At 41.9% G+C, this 11,920-nt stretch overlaps 1 protein-coding gene across 2 annotated transcripts in view; it reads left to right on the top strand.

Moving 5' to 3' along the window:
- The window catches only part of NMT2 (N-myristoyltransferase 2), a 71,322-nt gene that overhangs the window by 35,056 nt on the left and 24,346 nt on the right, over positions 1 to 11,920 (top strand). The window contains exon 3 of one of the 2 annotated variants that reach the window (XM_063452477.1): positions 7,159 to 7,303. In XM_063452477.1, coding sequence (XP_063308547.1) covers positions 7,159 to 7,303 — 145 coding nt within the window. The remainder of the gene's footprint in view (positions 1 to 7,158; positions 7,304 to 11,920) is intronic. The other variant, XM_063452478.1, reaches the window with a different exon arrangement.

Consider the following 11,920-nt stretch of genomic DNA (forward strand, 5'->3'; position numbering starts at 1 on the left):
CCCCCTTGCTTTTATTTATTTTCTGCTTAAACTCTTGCGATAGTCATCCCCACCTATGTGCAAATGCACACAGAAATGCACTACAAGCAGACTTTCTCAGTAGGAACAGTGTACACCCTGCATTTGCATACAGACACTTTCAGCGCACACACAGATTATAAATGTGTATTATACGCAGGCAGCTTCATTTCAGATGCACGCTGAATACAGCACATGCACTGTGTCACACTTAGACGCAACATACTGTGCAGACACCCTCCATGCCGATGCATACACAGTGTACACTCTCCATACAGTTATTTGTCCACGTGCCGCAGTAGGGACAGTGAACAATAGTAAATGCGTTTAGAAACTAGTGTATGTAAAATAATTTTGTTGTGTTCCCAATACTTATTCCGTGACTTTAAAGGCTTAGCAGGTGAGTAGGTCACACAGTTATTTACAATGTCTCCATCTCTGGCCATTTGAAATGTTGGGAGTATGTAATAAAACCCAACGCATTTACTGCTCAAAGCATTTTCTGCTTTCTGAGCTTGTGGTGTGCGTATACGAGATGACTGACTATGCACCCCCAATCTCTGAGGATAGTTGATTGTAAATATATGTTACTAATCTCACTAACTGGTAACTTGAAATAGATTTCCAGCTGCATATATTTCACATAGAGGTTGGAATAGGTGGCTGTAACCAGGCCTTTTTTCCTTTACATACATATCCATTTACATCTTGGACCTATTAAAATATGGGCAGGATTTTATGTCTGCTCACACATTTTGCTCCATGATATTGTGAGTGTTTTAGCTGCTGTGTGTGTGTGTGTATAAGGCATTTTATTTTTCTTTGTAAATCTGCATTATGATATGTTGATGTGCGTGAATGTGGGTAGAGCAGGATTGGAGTGAGTCGTGGCAGACAGACATTGGTGTGTGTCTTTATAGAATGAATGGCAAGTTTTGTCACAAGCTTTTGTAGGGGCAGAAATGCTCCAGAATAGCCTTCTGTGCAGGTTCCAAATACAAATCTCCCAAAAAGACAAGCCCCAGAGAAAGTAACTATGGACCTGCACCAGAATAGAGAACAAGAAGAAATATATTTCACCAATTCTGTTCCAGTGTTTCTGGTCTGTTATTACTTTCATTGGTGCTTAGACTATCCCTTTAATATTTATAGTGCTTGGTGTGTTATTTTGGTAACTGAGTTTTTAAATATGCAACTTCAGCTCTATTTTTCTCAAAGCAAATCATTTTTGTGCATTTAATTTCAATATTGAAAATTAAGCCTTGTTAACCTTCTAAACACCATGCTTACATATGTGCTGGAATGAGCATTGATTGACAGGACAACGTATATCGTGTTTGATTCCTGCTCCCATTTGATCTGTCACAAGATTTTCTCTTATTAAATCTTTATTAAACTAAAGTTGATTTGTTTTTGTTTTCAACTTCCTTTGACTAGCCATCATTTAGCAATGACTATGTACCTCTGTTCAGCAGCGTCCCTTAAAGGGACCCTCTAAACACCAAATCCATTACATCTTACTGTAATGGTTAAGGTGCTAAGGCCCAGTAACTGCACTATGGCAAATGTATTTATTGCCGTGTTTGAGAAACGGCCATGTTTACATTAGTCAATCAAACCGCTACTAGAGTCACTTCCTTGTGAAGAGTTTTACCTGTTGAAGGCCTTCAAGTTGGGCATCACAGTTCTTCTTTGTGAAAAGCTCTGCATTCAATGCTTCTTTCTTCATTGAGTGTGGCAATTGCGGCACACACGCATTAGTGCCCCAATGCTTCACTATGAGAAACATTGGATTATCCCAAGATGATCTGTCAGGATGAAGTATTGCTGCCTGCCGAGACCAGGGCGGACATGACCAAAAGGTTTCAAAGTTTCCCTCCATGCACTGTTTATTGGACTTGCCTGCAGCTAAAGGTAGACCCTTCCATCAACAGACAGAGACTTGCATCCTGTAAACTCTGCCCTGCAGGATGAGTGAAACTACTCTGTAAAGTGACAGCAGCCATAGCGCAGTTGCTATCAATTTACACGTAGCCCCTTTCACTGGACAGGACAGTACACACAGTCATTAGTGCTGCAACAGAATAACACTACTGAAAGGGGGCTGTGACAGCTTCTTATGCAGGCAGCCATACTGCCGAACTCCTCGTAGAGATGCCCATGTGCGTAGCACAATTGCAGCAATCTGTCGGGCAGAAAAGCTCTGAAGCTATTTTTTTTCCTATGCTAAAATTAATGGTGATTTTTCTGTGTTCCTCTTTAAGACAATCCCAGTAAACGCATTACAGTTGAGAGGTATGATTCACCTATCTTACCGTGTTATATGTTTACAGTAAAGAGAGCTTCCAAGAATGTTCAGGATCCAGTGTTCCAAGACAGGATGCTGACATTTGTGGTCCATGTCATCACGTGTTTTAGAATAGACTGCATATTTTGCAGTTTCAAGGAATAAGTCTACTTTCTTCATTATGCTACTTCCTATCATCCAGCCTATTTATCAATCATTTTAAACTACGGTATGTTGTTCCAGTTGCAGGGGTCACTGAGCGAGTCAGGTATATTATTTGATGCTTATAGCCGCATGTTTTCTCCTGTTCAGAATCTTCCCTTTCTCTGATTTATAATGTTGCTGAATGGGTACAAATGCTTCTGCTTTAATTTTACCCTTTTTTTTAATATTATCTTTACTGTGAGAAGGAGCAAAGAACGAAGCACAGTTAAAGTGGAAGAATAGATTCTCCCGAGAGCAATGTAAACTGTTTGTGCATAATTCTAGATGCGTGTTGCCATTTTGTCTTAATGCTGACGTGCCTTGTTTGTTTGTGCCAGAACATTGATAAATGACAAAGGGCGCCTCCTCGTCAAGGCCTTCAGAATGTCACCTCTTCGTCTCCGAGGGTTTGTGCACAGCATTGAGCTAGTGTTTATGCTGAGCATCTCTTTTGTACTGTTGCGTGAAGGACACTGTGATGTAAGACAATCTTGTGTCTGTTTAGTTGTTTGATATTTTTTTTCCCCCCCTTATTCTCTATTGGAATTTCAATACGTATTGCAATACTTGGGACCTGATTATTATTACGGTGTGTTGTACATATTACCTAGAACAGCAGTCGGTTGCCTCACTTCAGGTTGAGATACCAGCAACGTGCCTTACATCCCAAAATTTCAAGTGGTTAGCGAAAGAAGTGTTTCTATGACTGCAGGAATGAAATATTGCTGCAGATTTCTAAGTAAGGTCTATCAACTAATGTGCTGATAGGCTGTGTCCGCACAGACTTATTTATTCACACATTTACTTTAATACACTCAGGATTTTTTGACATTCAAATGCAATGAGAGCTTGGCTAGATTAGCGCATGCCAGTGATGTAATGTGCTCCCTGCTGGGCTGCCCATCCGTGCTGCGGCATGGACCGAAATTAAGTTGTGCTCATCCAGACTTGAAATCCAGGCTGAATCCCGCCTTTAGCACCTCGCAACATTTTAACGCCCCCAAAGCCTGACCCTGCGGCTTGCCAAAGATAGTTTGTGGGGTCAAAATATTGCCAAGTCCCCCTTATGGCAGTGATTAAATAATGTATCCAGTACATAATTCCAGTGTGGCAGAGGATGATTTCTTTTAGCGTGAGGTTATAGGCCGAGGTCCCTCTTCGAGCGCTGGCCTGGTAAGTGCAGGTGTGCTAATGGAATTTTATTAACAATGGAAGCTACTAGCATCTTTAATGATGCGCTTTTTTTTAGTATTAATTTGTTTTTTCTTTGACACATTTCTACATCAACTCTAAAAGATTCTTATTCGATACGTCTTCTCTTGGATTTCCTTGCTTCCTTTTGACACTGATCACCAGATACTTCCCAACAGAACTACATACATGCATAAATAGTCTGCTGAGGACTTCATTTTTCATTTACTAATTCTAAAAGTTCACATGACAAAAGTCTCACCTGCTGCCCTGGCACCTAAATAGAACACCTATCTGGTGTGATTCCCTACCTACCCCATCACTATTGGATACACATGTCACTTTTATTCAGTGATTATTTCTGTGTTTTGTAGTGTTCCTCTGCCATTTGTGTCCTGCAGAGACCTGTTGCTGCCCGTCCCTACTGCTTGTTTTTTGAACTGAAATATATTATCGTGTTGCAAGATGTGCTATTAATATCAACATTTTTCTAACCACTCCTAATCTTTTTCCCCTCTCACATATGTCACAATATGTATTTGTAAGATTTCTACTTTTAAAGGACCACTATAGTGTGAGGAAAACATACTCATTTTCCTGGCTCTATAGGGTCCTTGGGTCCCCCTCCTGCCGGGCTCTAGGGTGACCCAGAGGTCCCTCGGCGCTGGGGAATCTCCTCCTTCTTCTGCCGTCATCGGCTGAATGCGCATGCGCGGCAAGAGCCGCGCGCGCATTCAGCCAGTCTCATAGGGGAAAGCATTCTCAATGCTTTCCTTTGGACGCTGGCGTCTTCACACTGTGAATATCACAGTGAGAAGCGCCTCTAGCGGCTGTCAATGAGACAGCCACTATAGGCTGGATTAACCCATTTGTAAACATAGCAGTTTCCCTGAAACTGCTATGTTTACAGCAGGCAGGGTTAATCCTAGATGGACCTGGCAACCAGACCACTTCATTAAGCTGAAGTGGTCTGGGTGCCTATAGTAGTCCTTTAACTTTTGGCTGTTTTAAAGAGATTCTATAGTGTATAGTTAGTGCCCTCTGGTCCTTTCCCCCTGTGTGGTTAAAAACCATTTACTCAGCCGATTCCAGCATTGATCTCCCTCAGCACTGGGTCGGCGCTCCATCTCATCTGATGGGGGGGACCTAATTTTGCATACGCGGCTAACGTTATGAGCACATTTGGTCCTCCCCATTGAATCAATGCTTTCCTATGGGGATTTCATTCACGGACGCTGGAATTCCTCATGCAGAGCCGGAGGACGTCCAGCGTTAAGGGACTCAGAGTCCGCTAGAATCTGATAGACAGCCACTAGAGGCAGTCTTAGTCCTGCAAGGTAATTATTACAATTTCTCTAAAACTGTAATGTTTGACGTTGCACCCAGACCGCTTCAATAAGCTGAAGAGGTTTGGGTGCCTATAGTGTCCCTTTTAACAATGTCCTGACATACTCACTATCTCTCCAACCCCAGCTTTAAAAAAAAAAAAAAAAAAAAAAAAAATAGTGTTGAATTTGTACTGCACTATATAAATGTTCTGAAAAAAAAATCTTCCTTGTATATGTGAATAAAAAAATAAAAGGTCATGCCCCTTCAAATAATGAGGCAATACAAGACCGACAACAATTAAATAATAGATTAAGTGCCACATGTGCTATCTAACCTATTAGTTGCCAAGGACGTGTACTGACAGTTAGCAACACCTGGTCCACGACCACCAAGAAGAACCATATGTAGCATTCAAATTAACCTCCTTTACCCTATTAATTATTCATTTAATGACCTATCTCCCTGCTTCCTTATTAAACATGTTATATGCATTATTGATCATTCTGAGTTCAGGAGCTTGTTGGCAAACTGCGAAGGGCACTCTGATATTGTCACTCACGCATTTTTCAAATGTCACAGTATACAACAATGTAATGTGTGTGTGTGTGTGTGTGTGTGTGTGTGTGTGTGTATTTATATGCATTTATATATATATATATATATATATATATATATATATATATATATATATATATATATATATATAAAATGACTAGCATTCTTGTTATATGTAAAATCTGTTATTCCATCTTGTTCTGTTTGGCATGTCCATTTTCTTTGAGCGTTTTTGAGCGGAACTAAAACTTTGACCATATTGACAAAATGGAATAAAAGAGTTTACATGTATGAGAAGACACAAAGCACTGGTTTTACATTGGCTATTTAGAGGGCTGCGTTATGTTTTTAATGAAGTTTGTGTAATTTTTTTTATTTTTTATTAACTAAAATGTCTGTTCCTGACAGATTTCCTTTGCTAGTAATACTCTCTTCAATCAGGGCAGTTGTTGCAGGATATTAATATTTATTGTAACAGTAAAAATGTTCATATGACAATGAGTTATGCTGTTACACACATCTTGTCTTGTCATTCAGCCTGGAAGCAGTGTTGTAAATTTGTCATTTACAGTTTTTGTATTTATGACAGGACAGTTTAATGGCTGTTTTTGTTACCTCAGGCCATACGAAGCACTGAGCAAAAGCAATTGCATAACGTGTGTGGGTGTGATACGTAACCGTGAACCGCGCGTTATGGGAAAATAATGCCGTTGCATTGACTGATCGTTGAGACGTAATAACAGACCAACCGTTCGAGCATAACGTTTCCAGAACTTTAAGATAACCTTCTATTCACATGTACTATGTGAATATAATGTTATCTTGGAGTTCTGGAGACGTTGCGTTCTTTTGACAGACCGAGGGGTCAAGACATTATTGTAGAAATTGGCATTATGCATAAAAGTTCTCTTCTATCTGTTTGTTTTTTCTTGGTGCACTTGACTAGATGTGTTTTTTTTTTTGTAAATGTAATTTTATGGAATTCTATTTCTTGAATAAATCGGAAAAGCTTTGTAGAATGTGGCATTCAGTTTACAAATGTTGCTAATTATGTCCTTGGTTTTATATTGTTGGTAACGTTTTTCAAATGATTTCATATTTTTTTTTAGTTGTTTTAAAATATTTTTTTTCACAATATTAAAATAAAACATAAATCAATTATAAAAACAACATATCAATTTTTCGCAATATTACAAAATATATATTTTTTAATTTTAAACGTTGATACAACTATATTAAATGGAGGCTTAAAGGGACACTATAATCACCAAAACATCTACAGCTTAATGTAGTTGTGGTGGTGTCTATAGCCGGTCTCCGCAGGCTTTTTAATGTAAACACTACCTTTTTAGAGAAAAGGCGGTGTTTACATTGCTCCCAAGGGACACCTTCAGTTGCAGTCACTCAGATGACCACTAGAGGGACTTCTTAGGTCAGTGCTGCAGACGCTCTGCATGGAGACGCTGAACTTTCACTGTAGAGATGCTTTTACTTAAAATGGGCCGGGGGGATAAATATTGTTTTTAACACTATAGGGTCAGGAATATAAATTTATTTTTATTTTATTTTTGCAGAATCCAGCCATTCCAATGCAAAAGCTACAGGATATTCAGAGGGCAATGGAGCTGCTTTCTGCATGCCAAGGACCTGCGAAGAACCTTGACGAGGCAAGCAAACGTAAATACCAGTTTTGGGATACACAGCCTGTACCCAAACTTAGTAAGTTGGCACTGGGGTACTTGCAGATACGATATGTGCTTATCTTGTGCTAGTTCTATTTCCCCATATAGTTTCCTTGTAAGAACATGGCCATCTTTTACATGTTACAGTTGCGCAGTCATAGCCCTCTTGAAGGAGATTTAATTAAAAAAACAAACACATTTTGAAACAGTGCTTACGAGGCCTGCAGGTTCGTAATTTGTGTATTTTTCATCATTCTATCTCTCTCTCTACCGCCTCTCTCCACCCACTCTCTTTCCCCCACTCCATACCTCCCAACATTTCAGATTGACTTATAGGGACATTTTATGTTAGGGGTGTGAGTGGGAGTGTAACCAGGGGCCATGGTGTTTTGAAAAATTTTAGGTGCCTTACTTATTAACGATTTAGGCAACTAAAAGAAACACTGCTCAAAAAAATAAAGGGAACACTTAAACAACACAATGTAACTCCAAGTCAATCACACTTCTGTGAAATCAAACTGTCCACTTAGGAAGCAACACTGAGTGACAATCAATTTCACATGCTGTTGTGCAAATGGGATAGACAACAGGTGGAAATTATAGGCAATTAGCAAGACACCCCCAATAAAGGAATGGTTCTGCAGGTGGTGACCACAGACCACTTTTCAGTTCCTATGCATCCTGGCTGATGTTTTGGTCACTTTTGAATGCTGGCGGTGCTTTCACTCTAGTGGTAGCATGAGACGGAGTCTACAACCCACACAAGTGGCTCAGGTTGTGCAGCTCATCCAGGATGGCACATCAATGCGAGCTGTGGCAAGAAGGTTTGCTGTGTCTGTCAGCGTAGTGTCCAGAGCATGGAGGCGCTACCAGGAGACAGGCCAGTACATCAGGAGACGTGGAGGAGGCCGTAGGAGGGCAACAACCCAGCAGCAGGACCGCTACAACCCAGCAGCAGGACCGCTACCTCTGCCTTTGTGCAAGTAGGAACAGGAGGAGCACTGCCAGAGCCCCTCAAAATGACCTCCAGCAGGCCACAAATGTGCATGTGTCTGCTCAAACAGTCAGAAACAGACTCCATGAGTGCTTACAGCCCAACACCGTGCAGGACGTTTGGCATTTGCCAGAGAACACCAAGATTGGCAAATTCGTCACTGGCGCCCTGTGCTCTTCACAGATGAAAGCAGGTTATGTACTGGGATATGATAGAAACCTTTAAATATATAAAGGGAATCAACACAGTAAAGGAGGAGACTATATTTAAAAGAAGAAAAACTACCACAACAAGAGGACATAGTCTTAAATTAGAGGGACAAAGGTTTAAAAATATCAGGAAGTATTACTTTACTGATATTGTATTGGATGCATGGAATAGCCTTCCAGCTGAAGTGGTAGAGGTTAACACAGTAAAGGAGTTTAAGCATGCGTGGGATAGGCATAAGGCTATCCTAACTATAAGATAAGGCCAGAGACTAATGAAAGTATTTAGAAAATTGGGCAGACTAGATGGGCTGAATGGTTCTTATCTGCCGTCACATTCTATGTTTCTATGTTTCACACTGAGCACATGTGACAGACATGACAGAGTCTGGAAACGCAGTGGAGAATGTTCTGCTGCCTGCAACATCCTCCAGCATGACCAGTTTGGCTGTGGGTCAGTAATGGTGTGGAGGTATGATCTGTGTATTTGCATTAAAAAGTTCCGTGAAGCAAAGTTTATTTTTTTTCTTAGCAAATTAATAGTTTTAAGTTTCGTTTTTTTTGGTGAATTTCTTTCTTGTTTGGGATCGTGGAAGGGCTAATGGAATACCAGTGAAATGTGTTTTAACCTTAAGGGAACTAAAGGTCATTGAGAAGGTCAGACTGATGAGAGAGGAAACGTCTAAGCACATTGTAATGTGAATATCTATCATCCTTCTCAGATTTACACTAAGTAAGTCATACGGCGTGACACATTCAATATCTCCGGCAGGGGGAATGGGATGAACAAAGTGTGGCAGCATGTGCACCTAACCACATTCTGTGCTTGGTTGGTACATCAGTCCATTTATATAGAGCATGTTTTACAAAAAGCACAGTTACACTGTTACTGAAAATATAATAATGGAAAACCTTTTTTTATTTTTAATCTTAAACCCTTTGAAAAATCATGTGAAGCTTACATCAACTCTTTTATTGCTAATGCTTTGTAGGCTGGCAATACATGTTAAGACTTTTAGGTACAGGGTCAAAATACACGAACAAAGTTTCATATGTTATTTACACTGATCAGCCACAACATTAAAACCATACCATTGATTATATAGTTACAACTGCACCTGTCAAGGGGTGGTATATATTAGGCAGCAAGTGTTCAGTCAGTTCTTGAATTTCATGTGTTGGAAGCAGGAACAATGGGGAAGCAATAACAACTGAGCGACTTTGACAAGGGCCAAATAGTGATGCCTGGGAGCATTTCCTAAAGGGCAAGTCTTGAGGTGTTCTCGGTACGCAGTGGTTAATACCTACCAAAAGTGTAGCAAGGAAGAACTGGCGAACCTGCATCAGGGTCATGGGCGTCCAAAGCTCATTGATGCATGTGGGAAGTGGAGGCTAGCCTGTCTGGTTCGACCAGGTGGATGGCAAGGTGCCTATTTTTCATTCACCTGGGGAAGCTGGGAAACCTTGAGTCCTGGCATTCATGTGGATATTACTTTGACATGCACCACCTACCTAGAGATTGCTGCAGACCACCCCTTCATGACAATGTTGTTACCTAATGACAGTGTCCTCTTTCAGCTATTTAGCTAGATAATGCACCCTGCCACGCTGCAAAAAATGTTTGAGGAACATGGCAAAGAGTTCAAGGTTTTGCCTTGGCCTCCAAATTCCCCATATCTCAATCCAATTGAGCATCTGCGGGATGAGCTGGAACAAAAATTCCAATCCATGTAGGTCTCACCTCCCAACTTGCAGGACTTCTGCTAATGTCTTGGTGCCAGATATCACAAGACACATTCAGAGGAGTGTGGTTTTAATCACACTTTGTTTTTTTTTGTTTTTTTGCAAATTATGGGCGTTCTTTCTAGTATCTCTGTGGATGACTGACTGAGCTTTATGGGATGCATGATCCACTACTGCTTCAGAACCACATATTGGCAATCACTGCTCTATAAAGTATGACAGTGATCAAAATCCATATTTCACATCTTGAAACATAACTGTCACTTCTGAAGTACATGCAGATGTCTGTAAACATTGGCTATGGTTTTTATGTGTTCGTTTTTTGGGGGGGGTTTAAATATTTTAATTTACACAGTTCGCCTGGCTGTCCTGTTCAGATGGGGCATACCATGCAAATTAATTTAATAAGTGCCGTATCCATGGGGACATACAGCACAATGCAAAGAAATACCAGTGTACAGTCTCTTCTACAATATTTCTCTGCATACGGCTAAGCTTACATCAATGTTTCTAGAGCATCATGGGTCGACGACATTACCACGATCAGGGAAGAGCTGCCTTTTTATACTTGCCTCCACTGCCCTGCTACGTGCTTCAATAGCGTTTACTTTGTGAGGGAATGATGAAGTCTCACTGCCAGAGAAGTGATAGTTTCACTTTTAAAGGGACCCTACAGGCACCCAGACCACTTCAGCTCATTGAAGTGGTCTGGGTGCAGTGTCCCTTTTGCACTAATTGCTGCAATGTAAGATATTGCAGTTTTAGAGAAACTGCAATGTTTACCTTGCAACTCTGTCTGCCTCCAGTGGCTGTCTACCAGTGGCGACTAGAGGCGCTTCCTGGATCCCAACGGACTTTTGGTGTGGTAGCACACGCTGGAAGTCCTCACGCTCTGGTGGAGGTGCGAGGGAGTAGAGAGCTTTGTATCCCTGGCACCACTGGCGGATCCGGGGGAGGGGGGGGGGGGGGACAGGGCTCTCCCCTGCTGGCTAATGCAGGGCTGGCATTGTGAAAGTGCCAGCCCTGCAATGTGTCTTCACGGACCGGTGGGGCGTTCGCAGGCACCGTGCTGGCAGTCGGCAGAGCGGGAGAGAGAGAGGACCTGGGAGCTCAGCCTGCAGCTCCTCCAGGTTATACTCTCGCGAGCATGGAGCGTTGCCGCGGTTACCACGGCAACGCTCCGGATCTCGCAAGAGTGAATTCTAGCCACTGGGACCACCAGGGATTCACCACCGGACCACCAGGGATCAAGAAATGTCCCTCCTCCTCCCTCAGTAAAGGTAAGAAGGGAGGGGACAGAAATGTATTTATTATGTATAAATGTATTTATTTATTTTTAAAGCCCCACCCATTCCTCCTCACACACTGCCCCCCATACACACACGCCTTGTCCCCACACCATGCCTCCCATTCACACACACACACACACTCACACTGCCCCCACACACACACACACACCTTGCCCCCCCATACACACACACCTTGCCCCCCCATACACACACACCTTGCCCCCCCATACACACACACCTTGCCCCCCCATACACACACACCTTGCCCCCACATACATACACACACACACCTTGCCCCCATATACATACACACACACACACACACCTTGCCCCCACATACACACACACACCTTGCCCCCACATAGACACACACACCTTGCCCCCACATAGACACACACACACCTTGCCCCCACATAGACACA

This window comes from Pelobates fuscus, chromosome 4, assembly GCF_036172605.1.
Source record: "Pelobates fuscus isolate aPelFus1 chromosome 4, aPelFus1.pri, whole genome shotgun sequence".
NCBI lineage: Eukaryota > Metazoa > Chordata > Amphibia > Anura > Pelobatidae > Pelobates > Pelobates fuscus.